This window comes from Pinus tabuliformis, chromosome Q, assembly GCF_031772625.1.
Source record: "Pinus tabuliformis cultivar Carrire ecotype Pingquan chromosome Q, CPIR1, whole genome shotgun sequence".
NCBI classification, from domain to species: Eukaryota; Viridiplantae; Streptophyta; class Pinopsida; order Pinales; family Pinaceae; genus Pinus; species Pinus tabuliformis.
In genome coordinates, this window is record NC_142296.1 from 1,015,550,038 (window position 1) to 1,015,566,600 (window position 16,563).

Below are 16,563 nucleotides of genomic sequence, written 5' to 3' on the forward strand. Positions count from 1 at the left end.
ACCCTGGTCATTATATGCATTCTCTTTATTTCCAACTATAATCAACATATGAAATGATATGAATCACAATAATTTAAAAGAATAATAAAATAAAATAAAAAAGATAGAGTCACAACGATTAATACCCATTTCTATCTCCATCGTTCCATGGTCATTGTCTTGATTAATTTCATTCATCTCATAATTCCCTATAATAGTCATCCAAAAATGTTATTAATATGGAAATTAAATAACTTGAAAAATTATCAAGAGAAAAAAAAAAACAAATTATGTACCTGGTATGATAACTTCTTACTCTCCTCCTTCTCCTCCTATTTCTATCTCCATACTTTTTTCAACAACATGAGCACTATGTTGATTAATTTTTTTCTTCCCACTTTCATCATTCTCTATTTTAGAATCTCTATCATTAGTCATTTTAGTGAACTCTTTGACAATTAAGAAATATGAAAAAAATAGTATCCAAAGTATTATAAGAAGAAAAAAATGAATTGTAGTACCCGAATTTTCCAAGAAGTTAATGGATACCAGAATTGATAGTTGAAAAGATTTGTAATTATTTAACATGATTGTCCTTTGTGACTCTGTTTGCACAACACATGAAATTCTTCTTCCATATGTACAACAAGCCTTGATTAAATTTTTCCCCGCATAAAGAGAACTGACCACTTTTGCATCACTACATTGTTGGTGTTTCTCCACTAAATCCATCCAAAAATCATAATCTCTCTCATTTTCATCAAATGTGTCTTCAAATGTGTGAGTCTTTTATAGCCTTCAAAAATTTTAATTCTGAAGTATAGAAATGTATAATAAGAACTATATCATAACTATAATTGTTTTGGGACTTATATTCATAAATGCCACTAGTCATTTTATAGTTGAACTTGGATTTCTTTATGGAAATTTCCAAAGACTGGCATACATCATTACAAAACCAAAGTTCTACTAAGAGAACTATAGTAAAGTCATTCAACTCATTTTTTTCGATAAGAAATCAAAAAAATTCAATGTAATATCGCTTGTGGAATTGTTTTTTTCAAAGCAAGTGTATCCAAACCAACAAGGTCATATGTAAAATTGGTTGCAACTGACATGGAAAAGAGTGCAAAAGTGTTGACAAAAGATGAGGGCCCCCAAAATGACAACCAAATTCAAAATTGTTATCAACCTGTTGAACACTTGTTGATCTATTTATCATTCTATCAAGGACTCCACATGCTTGCTGAGAAAGGGACTCTATCTTTGTATTACGTGTTCCTTTGACATAAGTAGACCCCTCCACCGTGTTGCAAAAATTGGTAAATATGATATCATTAATTTCATAATGCTCAAGAATGTTGAATGTAGTAAGAGTCATCTCATTCAAATTTTGATCATGACTTTGACAATATGTAACGATTGCATCCAATATTTTTCTGTTGGTTTTCAATTTAGAACAATAATATTTTAATTTTATGGCATTTGATGGATGATTAATTGGAATAGAAAACCAAATGGTTTCATCCAATAGCTTATATGCTACTAAAGCAATTTCTTCCATGGTTAATCCCTGAATGGGCTGAAGAGTCGCTGGTGTCAAACTGTGTAAACTATTTCTCTTGTAGTTCTCAAAATCAAGTTGGCTTGGAGAACACTTTAATGTGCCTAGTTGGTAACAGTTAAAAACAGTGTCCCATTTATCCCAAATAGGTTCATCAAAATATAAGAGAATTTTTTATAAGAAAAATTTGTAATTGGAGAGACAAAGAATGAGCACAACATTTCATCATCAACATGATAAAATAATAAATATAAACTAATAAAAATTCAATGTAAAAATGAAACTAAATAATGTGTTATAATCTAATGAGAAATCATTATAAATATAAAAAAATATGACTTATATTATCAGCTTTAGTCATTTATCTACAACAAAAATAGATACAATAATAAAATGTTAAATGTAAAAATAATTAAAATTACATACCTTCTCTTCAACTGTCTCAGAACATCCAATCCTCCTTTTCTTTAATTTGTCATTGGCAATTAAGAAATGTCTTGCCGAGCGCACACAATCAATAAATGGAGTTTTGAAGAATACCTTATTTGCATAATTAATTGACAACAAATGCGGATCACCTCAGTGGGTTCAACTAATGGATGCAACAATCAAGCATTACATTTTTTATATTTTTTTTCGCTTCTCTCGATACATTATACTTAGGATTTGTTAAAATTTCTTTCACTGCTTGAATGGTATGTTGACCATCAACTATCCAAAAATTGATATTCTTAGAATTTAGATCTGTCTCATTTATAATTTTGATAGAGTTTACCAATGGATCAAGCTCATTGATGTCAAATGGAATCAGAAGAGCATCGGGTAATGAGGTTTGAATTTTTTCTAGGAATGATTTCACTAATACTTGAACATTTAAATTATCTTGTGATCTTAATTTGAACACTTTGGGGGCTTTTTTACATCTTTCGACAACCACTTTTGTATTAAAGGAGTTTGAAAATAGATAGCAATGCTTGAAGGCTTCATGAATCTCATCACATTGGTTTGCAAGGTTATAGTTGTTTCAAATTCAACTTTCCTAGTTTTTTGAAATTCTATAGTGAGCTTGAAATCACTTTTTGTTATATTCTCCTCCAAATCAAATAAATATACTCTTCTCAAAGCAAGTAATTGAGAATCAATTTTATCAAGAAATTTACCTTTTTGTTGTAAATGAAGAAGTACAGATGATGTTTTTTTACTTCTTACATAGCGATATCTCAGAACAGTGGCGATGCATTTTAAAAGATCTGCACAACTATTTAGTCCAGATTTAGAGAAGCTCTCAAAGTTATCCAACTTGAACATTGAAATCTTTATCGTATTTGTTGAATCAATACTTGAAGCTTCAATCAAATCTGGTTTAAAATTTGTATACTCCACTTGACATGAAATTAATTTTACCTCATTTTCTTTAATCATTTCCACTTGAAAGTCAATGTCATTTTCATTGTAAGCATAGCAATTAATTATTATTCCTAATATCTCTGGTTCGTTTCCATCTATTGATCCAAATAGATACATATCATGAAACATATTCATCGGAGCTTCTATTTGGATGTACCAATCTTGCACAAACTCATTATATGTATTGTATTTTTTAATCATTTCAAAAGTAGAAGTAGAAGGTGTTATTAATACTACCTTTTCAGTTGAATAACTTTTCTTTTTCTTAAGTGATGGTTGTAACATTTCATTTGCTTTTGGGCCAACCAATTCTGCAAATAACAACAAAAAAAATATTTGCATTAATCAAAATGAAAATATAATTTCAAATATTGTCACATAATGTTCTTATAAATACTAAAAAACCACCTAATCTAACCATTTCTAAGAGAGTGTACATAAAATATAAAACCACCATACGAGTTGAAGGAAGCAATGTTTGTATATCACTTTTTTTTGTTTCTTCTTGACTACTTTACTTTGAATTTCAAGCACACCAGATTCCGCAGTTTCTAGAAAAAAAATTATGGAATACATGAAATACCAAATATTATTAAACAACCTTATCATACATGATTTCCATTTACATGGACAATAATAAATGAGTACATATGCTATGCAAGTTTTACTATATGACACCAAAAGTTATCACGTGGGTAAAATTGCTAAGAAAAGAAACCACCTAATCCAACCATTTCTAAAAGAGTACATAAAATATAAAACCACCATATCAGTTGAAGGGGGCATCATTTGTATATCATTTGTTTTTCTTTTTCTCTTTGCTACTTTACTTCAAATTTCATGCCTAGCAGTTTCCATGGTTTCTAGAAAGAAAAATATTATGGAAGACATGAAATAACAAATAGTATTAAACAACCTTATAATACACGATTTCCATTTACACGCACAATAATAAATGAGTACATATGTTATGCAAGTTTAGTATATGACACTAAAAGTTATCACATAGTTAAAATTTCTTGGAAAAAAAAATACCCATGTTAGTATGGGTTGTCCTCATTAAAACCCCACTCCTAAGGCTATTTCCATAGGTTTTATTAATCAACAACGAGTTATTAACACAATGTCTAACGATTGTAACAAAGTATAAACTAAAATTGTCATACCATTTAAAAAATTTGGTGTCGTGTTTCTTGAACTTCCTTTTTCCTTGGATGCTTCCTTTGAATTCTCGCTAGCTTCATAGTCCATGGTATCTGAAAATAAAGTAAAAAATTGTTATCATAGTTTCAAATTATTGATGAAAATATGAATTTATAAATACTATAACTACTCACATCATTATATGTGTAACAAAATGAACAAGAACAATAACAAGTGTAGAACTCACAATAATAGCTAATCAAGGTTAGAAAAAGGGCACCCCCAAAATAATTTATTATGTTCTTTTAATCGTGAATATAGGAAAGCAAACATCTACTAGGTTTCCTTCTAGCACGAGCATAAGAACATTTCCAAAAGACATTACATTGTGAATAAATAAAAACAATTGTAGAAACTACAACATCATATGTACACAAAATTTATCTCTTCTAGTCATGTACATTCTTAGTTTGCTTTAGAAAAAATAAAAGCAAAACACAATGAAAGAACATTAACTATGGCGATCGTTAGATTTTCTTCTAGATCTTCGTCTAGCACAAAGAAAAACACATAGCAACTTTGCAAGGTGAAAGAAATATAAAATGTGATATAATTACTTCTAACACGAACAAAAGCATATTGCCAACAAGAATCTTAAAAAGAAAAGAAATATCGCATCCTAGATTTATTTATATTACAAACGCATGGATATTGTCAAAAAAAACATTGTAAGGTGAAATAAATATAGCACGTGCTAGAATTATTTTTAGTACGAACACATTCATATTTCCAAGAAAAACATTGCAAAACAAAATAAATATAGCACAAGCTAGATTTCCTTCTACCACAAACACAAACACATTGTCATTAAAAATATTGCAAGGCAAAGGAAATGTAACCCATGCTAGACTATATTCTATTGCATACAAGAAGATTGCCAACAACAACATTGTATTGTAAAGCAAATCTAGTGGATGCTAAATTTCCTTCTAGCAAAAACATAAACACAATGTCAATAAAAACACTGTAATAATAATATTTCTTGGGACATTTGACCTTGCCTTTTAGAGACTATGAGGTTTTAGTCCATGCCTACATAGACTATTGTTATAATATAAAAAATGTTAAACCCCAAAATGATTAGAAGGCCCTTCATATGGAATATGTAGTCTAAGAATGGGATAGTGTACAAAGATTTCCTCCTATAAAAAACACAAGAACGTTGCAAATAACAACATTACAAGGTGAAAGAAATATAATGCATACTATATTTCCTTCTAATGGAAACATAATCACATAACAACATTGTAGGGTGAGAAAAATTTAGTCTGTGTTACATTTACTTATAACACAAACATATAAAAATTTCCAATGGCAACATTACACGACAAAAAAAATCTAGCACAAGCTAGATTTCCTTTTAGCCTAAACAGAAACATGTAAGCATTCACAACATTCCAACGTAAAATAAAATCTAACATGTGTTAGATTTCCTTTTAGCGCAAACTTGAGCACATAGAAACATTGTAGAGTGAGAAGTCTATCAAGTGCTAGATTTATGTCTACCACAAATACAAGCATGTTGCCAACAACAACATTGTAGAGTATAAGAATTCTAGATTGTGTTAAATTTTCTTCCAACACGAACACAAGCACATTTTAATTTGAAAGAAATTTAACACATGTGTTATATTTCCTTTGAGCACAAACACAAGAACATAACAACATTGTAGGACTAAATAAGTTTAATGTGTGCTAGATTAACAACATTGCAATTTAAAATAAAATCTAACATGTGTTAGATTTCCTTTTAGCGCAAACTCGAGCACATAGAAACATTGTAGAGTGAGAAATCTAGGAAGTGTTAGATTTATGTCTACCACAAATACAAGCACGTTGCCAACAACAACATTGTAGAGTATAAGAAATCTAGCTTGTGTTAAATTTTCTTTCAACAGAAACACAAGCACATTTAAATTTGAAAGAAATCTAACACATGCTATATTTCCTTCTAACACAAACACAACATAACAACATTTTAGGATTAAATAAGTCTAATGTGTACTAGATTAACAACATTGCAATGTAAAAGAAAATCTAACATGTGTTAGATTTACTTTTAGTGCAAACCCAAGCACATAGAAACATTGTAGAGTGAGAAATCTAGGAAGTGTTAGATTTATGTCTACCACAAATACAAGCACGTTGCCAATAACAACATTGTAGAGTATAAGAAATCTAGCTTGTGTTAAATTTTCTTCCCACACAAACACAAGAAAAATTAAATTTGAAAGAAATATAACACATGTTATATTTCCTTCTAGCACAAACACAAGAACATAACAACATTTTAGGACTAAATAAGTCTAATGTGTGCTAGATTAACAACATTGCAATGTAAAAGAAAATCTAACATGTGTTAGATTTCCTTTTAGCACAAACTCAAGCACATAGAAACATTCAAGAGTGAGAAATCTAGCAACTGCTAGATTTATGTCTACCACCAATACAAGCACATTGCTAAAAACAACATTGTACAGTATAAGAATTCTAGATTGTGTTAATTTTCTTCCAACACAAACACAAGCACATTTAAATTTGAAAGAAATCTAACACATGCTATATTTCCTTCTAGCACAAACACAAGAATATAACAACATTGTAGTACTAAATAAGTCTAATGTGTGCTAGATTAACAACACTACAATGTAAAAGAAAATCTAACATGTGTTAGATTTCCATTTAGCTCAAAGTCAAGCACATAGAAACATTGTAGATTGAGAATTGTAGCAAGTGCTAGATTTATGTCTACCACAAATATAACAACACTACAATGTAAAAGAAAATCTAACATGTGTTAGATTTCCTTTTAGCTCAAAGTCAAGCACATAGAAACATTGTAGATTGAGAATTCTAGCAAGTGCTAGATTTATGTCTACCACAAATACAACATATTGCCAACAACAACATAACAGAGTATAAGAAATCTAACTCGTGTTAAATTTTCTTCCAACACAAAATCAAGAACATTTAAATTTGAAATAAATCTAACACATGCTATATTTCCTTCTAGCACAAACACAAGAACATAACAACATTTTAGGACTAAATAAGTCTAATTTGTGCTAGTGTAACAACATTGCAATGTAAAAGAAAATCTAACATGTGTTAGATTTCCTTTTAGTGCAAATTCAAGCACATAGAAACATTTTAAGAACCCCCCTAAATTTATAAATATAATGGGCGAATCTCCATGGTATAGGAAAATGGAAGGCGATCAATAATATGTATATATAATTTTTTGGCGAATCTCTCACCAGGCATGGCCAATATTTTAATCAATTATAAAATCTTGTAAGATCTTGGCGAGTCTTTCACTAAATAATAAAACTTTGTAAAGTCCTAGTGAATCTTAGCATAGGCTACATGCTGGTTTAATTCCCCCATTTAAATAGGCTACATTCCAGGTGAATACATGGGTCAATACCATGTGCCATTTTGGTGAATACCATGGGTCAATACCATGTGCCATTTTTATTTTTATTAATTCTATATTAGGGTTAATAATGGTTTTTTGCATGGTATTAATAACAATAGGTTTCACCTAAATATAACCCATTTTTTGAGTGTTCGTAAATATAATGTGACTTATGGAGTAAATATAAAAAAATGTTTTATTTGTTTACCATACCTCTTGTTTATTTATATTTTTATTAATTTACCATACCTCTTTTACAAATATGGTATTTGGCCCATAGGATTCACTTAAATAAAACCTATTTCTTGAGCCTTCATAAATAGAACCAGGGTTATGGACTAAGTTTTATTTATTTACGATACGTCTAGTTTATTTATATTTTTATTTATTTACCATACCTTTTGAGTAAGTATAAAAAGACGTTTTATTTATTTACCATACCTCCACTTTACTTATATTTTTATTTGTTTACACCCTTACATGTATATAAGGTGACTTATGGAGTAAATATAAAAAATGTTTTATTTATTTACCATACCTCTCATTTATTTATATATTAATTTACCATACCTCTTTTATAAATATGGTATTTGGCCCATAGATTCACTTAAATAAAACCTATTCTTGAAAATGGGCGAATGGATTCACTTAAATAAAACCTATTCTTGAAAATGGGCGAATGGAAGGTTGTAAGTCCTAATTTCAAGGGCTAAATTTACCTTTTTTACCCTAAAATAAGGTGGGCTATTTGAGGTGATTTGTAAAAATGTACTATGATACAAAATATTCGCCCACTAAAAATTTAAAACCCCTTAATTTCGCCAAAGGGCGAACATTCGCCCCTAAAATTATCCTTGATAGAAACATTGTAGGTTGAGAAATCTAGGAAGCGCTAGATTTTTTTCTACCACAAATACAAGCACGTTGCCAACAACAACATTGTAGAGTATAAGAAATCTCGCTTGTGTTAAATTTTCTTCCAACACAAACCCAAGCAAATTTAAATTTGAAAGAAATTTAACACATGTTATATTGCCTTCTAGCACAAACACAAGAACATAACAACATTTTAGGACTAAATAAGTCTAATGTGTGCTATATTAACAACATTGTAATGTAAAAGAAAATCTAACATGTGTTAGCTTTCCTTTTAGCACAAACTCGGGCACATAGAAACATTGTAGAGTGAGAAATCTAGCAAGTGCTAGATTTATGTCTACCACAAATACAAGCACGCTGCCAACAACAACATTGTAGAGTATAAGAAATCTAGCTTGTGTTAAATTTTCTTCCAACCCAAACACAAGCACATTTAAATTTGAAATAAATCTAACACGTGCTATATTTTCTTCGAGCACAAACACAAAAACATAACAACATTGTAGTACTAAATAGGTCTAATGTGTGCTAGATTAACAACATTACAATATAAAATAAAATATAACATGTGTTAGATTTACTTTTAGCACAAACTCCAGCACATAGAAACATTGTAGAGTGAGAAATCTAACAAGTACTAGATTTATGTCTACCACAAATACGTACACGTTGCCAACAACAACATTGTAGAGTATAAGAAATCTAGCTTGTGTTAAATTTTTTTTCAACACAAACACAAGCATATTTAAATTTGAAATAAATCTAACACATGCTATATTTCCTTCTAGAACAAACACAAGAACATAACAACATTTTAGGACTAAATAAGTCTAATGTGTTCTAGATTAAGAACATTGCAATGTAAAAGAAAATCTAACATGTGTTAGATTTCCTTTTAGGACAAAATCAAGCACATAGAAAGATTGTAGAGTGAGAAATCTAGCAAGTTGTGATGGATTTCTCACACAAAACAATCTCATACTCACCTCCATATCCCTCCACATGCTCCTCCCCATCTAGGAGATGCATATACATGTTTATAAACCACATCAAGTAAATTGTCTCTCTCACTCATGTGAAATCCTGGGTCTTTGTAATATTTCCCAAACCATGCAAATAGAACAAACTCTTAAGATGGATCTAAAGGAAAAGCTTGTACCTTGAGAAATTTGATCCCTTTGTAGGCTATCTAAATCTAGAGTTAAGATGAATCTAAAATGGTTTAATTATTAATAATTATAATTCTTATTTTATTTTATTTTATATTATATTTATGTAATTTAACTAAATTAACAAGTTTAAATAACATTACATAACCTTAGAACATCTCATTCACTTTGGGCTAAAATCTCCCATGTAATCATTCATGTTGGACTAAAGTCTCTCCATGCAATTATTTAAATCTGTAGATATTTATTTTTATCTTAATCAATAATATTTAATATAAAGTAGAAAACATAAACTTGGAAAAGCCCATAAATATTATAAATATCAAGTGAATTACAATGAAATTTGAACCATTTAAAATTATAATTTTATATTTTTATTTTGGAAAAATTTCAAACCATAAAATTGATAATAATAAAAATTTTATTAAATATATGGTTATTTTATTTTATTTTATAAATATTATATACAATAATACATGAAAAATGTAATATAATTTCAAAAATTTTAATTTATAATTTTAAAATTACTAATAAAAAAATATTAACATGCCAAATTCTTTATTATTATTAAAATTTGTAGATATTTATTTTCATTTTAATGGATAATATTTAATATATAATGGAAAGTATAAATTTGGAAAGGGCTACCCATATTATAAATATTAAGTGCATTATAATGTAATTTGAACCATTTAAATTTATGATTTTATATTTTTAATTTAAAAATAAAATTTAAAACATATAATTAATTAAATTTATGATTTTACATTTCTAATTAAAAAAATTTCAAAACATAGAATTGAAAACATATTGAAAAGAGGGTCCTCTGCATGGAGCTGGTAGAAATGTTCACTGCAAATGAAATAAGGTGTCACTGAAATCACATTATACACTTGTCTGATTCATCATTGTAATGAGCCAAGGTATACGAATTTTAGGGATACCCAAAGAGCAGCCAGTAGCTAAAATTCTTTATGCCAACACTATGGAACTAGAGGGAATGGATTCAATGGAGATCAAGACCTTGCTTTGTGCTTTGCTAAGTGGAAGAGGTCCCTATAAGTTAAAATTTTCCTGGAGATAGGGACAAGCAACTAATAACAAGTGAAAGCACTAACAATGTATCAAGGAGTCAAGTTCCTCAAGGGCATTGTGCAAAGGGATGTAGTTATTGTTGAGGACTCCAACATAATCACAAGATTTAATTTAAGGGAAATACCATTGTACTATGAGGAGCATACAAGAGTATGCTTATGTATTACTACTATATTCAATGCTAACCTTAAAATTCATGAATGGTATATGTTGAACCAGTGTTATGATTTATTATCTATGTTGTTTATAATCAAAGTAATAATGAGAACCAACACCTTACAAAAAAAGAACAATTATCATGAAGTATATGGAAAGTGAACCAAATGGTAGCATACCCTCCTAGTGGAATTATGTCTTTCACAGTTGAATATTACCTTGTTATTAAGTCACAAGTGTAATCACTCAATCAAATGTTGTAAACATGCCATTGTCATTTTGGAACTAGATTGGTAAGCCTAATAATAAATTTTATGTTAATTTATAAATAAGATTAAATACGTGTTGAGTAGCAATGACATGGTACACTAATTAGAACCAGTGTAGATCCATCTTAATTCTAAATTTATTAAATGCTAAGAGGGATCAAATTTTTTGGCATGCAAACATTTCTTCAGGTTTTGCACTAAAAAAAGACGTTTTCACTTCAAAAAATTTGACCCCTCTCAATAAATGATAAATGATTTAGGCTAATATATTAAATGATTTAAATAGCTGAAATTCACATTGTATTAATATAAAAAGTTATTAAATCATTTATAATTCAACTTTATATTTCTTTTAATTTAAAATATATTGATAAATTATACTTGTTAAATAATTGATAATTAAATATATCATTTATATTAAATTTTAAATCTATTTTTTTTAGATTTAATGATAATTTTGTCTCACTTATATTAATTTCATTATTTTTATTAAATATTAAAATTTTATTATTTTTAAAAAAGTTTACTAAAATCACTATTGAAATTTCAAAATTTTAAAGATATTAACATTTATACACAATTCAATTAAAAGGCTCAAACTTACATAACTTAGAAGGCTCTCTTATATATAATTTATTTAGTTAAAAATCATTTAATTTAAACAATTTGTTAAAGTGTCTATCATTAATACCAATCTAGATCCATTTTAACTCTTTATCTACTAAAAAGGGATTTAAATCCCATGGACAATACCATGGGTTCTCATAAACTCAGAGCTCAAAAACTAACTTGACCAAGTCAAATTTACCATAACTACCCAATAAAAATTAATTAAAAAAATAATAACATTTTATTTTAATATAGGTTTATTTTATTTTTATTTCAAATTTACCTTAACTACCCAACAAAAATTGATAAAATAAATAATAACTTATAATTTTTATTTTAATAATGTTATTTTTATTTTATTTTAAGTAACCAAATTATAATATAATATATCAAACATTTCACCCAAAAATAATGAAAAAAATGTAATTAAATTAATTACATTTTACACCATTAATATTATTAAACATTTACCTAATCCATTAATATTATTAAACATTGACCTAATTACATTGTACACCATTAATATTATTAAACATTTACCTAATTACATTATACACCATTGAACATTTGAAAAAAACTAAGGAGAAAGAAGAGTATCAACATGAACATTAAAGACCAGCACCAACTTTGAAAGAATTTCTTCGCTATCAGGAGCCAACTCTAAATAAAGCCACTCCAAATTTAGTGACATATGTACAGGTGTGTCATAGCTTTTATTACTCTGCCATATAGTGCATACATCTCGCTCAATGTTGGGAATTGATATGTAATTTGCAACCACCTTGTCTCTTTCATGATAAGCTCCAGTGCAAATATTGTCACAATAGTACAATTTCAAGCACAGGAAAATATTAAAAGACTCGTTGTAGTAAACAAATAGAAAAAAAAAATCTAAGTTATTTTATACTGGTTATTTTTATTTTAATTAGATTTCGAAACTATTTTAAAATTTGACGAAAAAAATGTTAAATAATTGACATCGTTTTTATCAATCAAATTCAAAAATATTCTATATGCAAAAAAATGTACAATCACATTAAATTCAACTACTGTAAATACTTTGCAAGAGAAGTTTCGTTATATGTTTAAACACTTATATTGGACTTTGACGGAAGAAACAAGAACATAAGGAGTCAAGACACGTTCTATGGTGGATGTGCAATAACCATCAAAGTTGGCATCCTTTTCATTGTGCAATTTGTTTATCGAAAATCTAAGTAAGATGTTGTAGAGCTTGATATCCACTGTTTAGGCATTGAACCATACCGCTTTCTATTTGATTCCTATTGTTGATTTTTTTAATAAACAGTTAGTTAATACAAAATTAACTGCTAGGACAAAAATAAGGAGCGGTGAGATTTTTTTTATCAAAATGAGTGAAAAAAGTACTTAGCCTCTTTCTTGTTATTATAACTGCCCACTGCTAGGTATGCTAGGTATATAGCAATCGATAAATTGTTGAAAGCTTATTATTTTCTTTAGATTTTTTCCATATGGCTTGATTGAAGCCAATGTTCTCTAGAGATTTTTATTTTAAATTATTTTAATTTTATTTTCAATTTTTTTTATTGGGCAAGCAGTCAACTCAACTGATATTTGGAAAAAACAGTCACACTTCAAATCAGCGGTTAAAAGTGCGTCACCTGATCCAACAGAGCAGAGCAAAACTTCAAAGCAGTTAAAAGTGTTGACGATTGTTGATCCATACCCTTAAAAACTGATATCCATTGTCATGCATTGATAACACAATAGATAAACTTCAAGGAACTAAAAATTTTGGTAAGATAAATTCAAATTCACTTGTAAATAACGTGATTAGGGAAATTAGTTGTACAACAAATAACCAGTAATATAAAAGGAGATTTGCCTCATTGTATGCAATGGCCCCATTTGATATAAAGATCATATTTTACATCTCCCAGGCATTGTGTATTTGGTCTTACATATTTGGTCTTTCATATTGACAAACAATACCAAGAAAAAAGAGAAGAACAAAAGATCATCCTTAGTCGGTTAAAAACAAATATTGGTATGTTAACAAAAATGATGACCCATCGAATGGCAAAGAAAGAGGAATCTCAGTAAATTTCAAGAAAGAAGGAAATTCTCATCAAGAGGATACTAAGGTTAAACAGCCTGAAACCTTCTGAATTTGAGGACTTCCTCGTTATCTTCCACCATGCTTTAAGGTGAGACAGCTATATGCAATCTTTGAAGCAGCAAAGGAGACCATCGATAGTATCATGGGAGACATTCAAAATGCTGTTGAAGGATCAGTTCTACGATATTGAATATCAAGAAGATCCATTTAATTGTGATATTTTTACAAACACAAGAAAAATTGTTCAGGACTACACCACTGAATATAAGAAATCAGCAAGCTTGCTAAATCTCAAAGTAGAAGTTCCTCAAACGTTGATAAAAAATTGAGGAGAACTACATGGCTACATCAGAAAGGAATTTACCCCATTTGAAGTAAAGAACCTTAATGATGCTGGTAAGAAGGCTCTATTTATTGAGTACAAGAACAAAAGACCAGCAGTGGGGAAATGGAAAACCAAGGAAAGGTACCTAACATCAATAATCTCCTAAGCAAACGAACAGAAATAGGACTTTCACCACTGCTCATTGACTCAAAATACAACAACAGGAATCACTGCAATCATTGCAGTGTTGATTTATGGGCACACTCAAAAATAATGCTGGAAATTACATCTGAAATTATATCCTACAATTTGGAAGAAAACATCTACGAGAATGTTGAGTGACAAAACTAGAAAGTTTCCAGAAGAGAAGAATATAGCTTATATGAGTGCAGACCACCAACTAAAGAGGACACATTATTTAATCCATTGTCACATATTTAAATGCATATGTCCATCTGCGTGCAATTTTGACTTTTCTAGCAGGGTATAACTCATGAGGTACTCACCGATGAAGCTTGATATGCATTATCCAAAACAAGCAGCAAACTTCATTTTTCCAGCAAACAATTAGTAAAATTTTCATTTTCCAATATTCTTAGGCAAAGGATCGATTCAGCAACCCCCAAAACCCTCAGCACACTCTTTTTAAAAAAATAGCAATTAGTTTTGGGCTGGGACTATAATCCCTCATCAAGTTTTCGACCGCAAGTCCATTGGAGGGGCATCAGATAAAAAGGTGTGTTTTGCTTAAATTTTGTGAAATGCGCTCACCTATCAGGTTCCAACCCACAAGTGCTCACAGATATGACTTAAAAATGGCAAGTTTAAGTTGTCAGCAGAGAGTCAGACTCGTGACCTAGTTAACTAAGGTCAGCAGCAGAGCCCAGCTGGGTTTCACCCAGGAGAACCCTGAAAACTCTGTTTTTTTCAACAGAGCTGGTTGGTAACATAGAAATAAAGAAGATTAAAAGCTCAAGCCCAAACCTATGTTCTTATTAAGATCTACGACCTCGTTGTAATAAAAAAAATGGGAGCTAATGTTAAAAAGAGAAGCCCAGCCCATGTTCTCGTTAAGGCCTGCGACCCCACTCAACTCAAAAAATGGGGAGATTCTGTATAAAAAAAAGGCCCACGACTATGTTCTTAAGGCCTGGGGCTGCCCACCTCTCTTCCTCGCAAATAGTTTGCCTCCATCTAGACCTTCTCATGTTTAGACGCCCTCCATCTAGACTTCTAATCTTTAGAGCCTTTTGGGATCCACCTGTGTCTAACCAAAGGAGGGTGCAACGAAGTAATTTTGGTACTCAAAAATCTCAAGCAGAGAACCGCTTATCCAATTGGCTAGTGAATGTCATTTTCCAAAAAGTACCCTTGGGTTCAATGTGATTGGACTGAGCAACTGATTATATAATATGGGCCCCATTGTCTATGGCACAGATGGGATTGTAGGTCCTGGAAGAGGAAGAGGCCGTGATTTTCGATCAGATGAACAAATGCATGGAGTGCCTGTGGTAGCCTAATTGTCTGATACAGTTAGCCTTAGAACATATGGATTCCTGCTCTTGGAAGCTTAGAATTTTAACGGGTATATGAATTTTGTGTATTCTCACATCTTTGACGAATGAATCGATTTGATTGAGTTAAGCATAAGAGTAGTCAATTCATGCTAGTATTTTCCAATTTTTCTCCCAACAATCTAAGTTTAAATTGATCATGCGGATTCCTCCTGGGATAGGTAGTCTCCTTGGTCGGGCAAGGCCGTCAAGGTGACAGTGAGTGGCTTGCCTATTATGCGTCTAGGCTGTCCCATTGAGGTTAGGACTTTTCCTCCTAGGTGATAATTTGAGTGGTAACAGTGAGTTTGGGTGATATTTATGAGTTAAACTTTAAAGAATAAGTCGGGATTGATTCAGATTCAACTGATTAGACTCTGTTTCCTCTTAAAACATAGTCAAACTCGTGACTCCACTTGGACTGGGAAGAGTCTGATAACACTGCCAAGAAGCTTCGTATGGCATATGGCATAAATTGCAGAGCGGTAAAAGCATTAGTGGACTGAAAAGAAAATGCCATACAGATCAACTTCGTTAATAATTTACTTAGTCCATCTATATTTAAGAAGCACATCTATAATAATTGAAAAGCCACTGACCTTGAAGAAGAGGGGATGGTTGAGGTTCTGTTCCTCCAACTGTTTGAGGACTGCAAGCCAATCTACTCTTTTGGGCTTCATTATTCTCACCCACTTCATCATTAATTCAGATGGATGATCCTCTTCTGATAAACAAATTATATGTTTCATCACGGCCTTGCTCCTTCCAGACAACTTTGGGGGCAGAGCTTCTATGAGCCTTTTTTGCGCCTTATCCAATCCATTGTCGTCTACATC

General features: G+C 30.3%; 1 protein-coding gene across 1 annotated transcript; it reads right to left on the bottom strand.

Moving 5' to 3' along the window:
* Positions 1-1,905: 1,905 nt before the first annotated feature.
* LOC149222945 (uncharacterized) lies at positions 1,906-16,357 on the bottom strand. Its single transcript, XM_089383200.1, has 3 exons — positions 16,327-16,357; positions 4,117-4,206; positions 1,906-3,261 (listed from the first exon to the last, which is right to left on the bottom strand). The coding sequence occupies exons 2-3, from the start codon at positions 4,199-4,201 to the stop codon at positions 2,435-2,437; spliced, it is 912 nt and encodes a 303-aa protein (XP_089239326.1). The 5' UTR covers positions 4,202-4,206; positions 16,327-16,357; the 3' UTR covers positions 1,906-2,434.
* Positions 16,358-16,563: the final 206 nt, after the last annotated feature.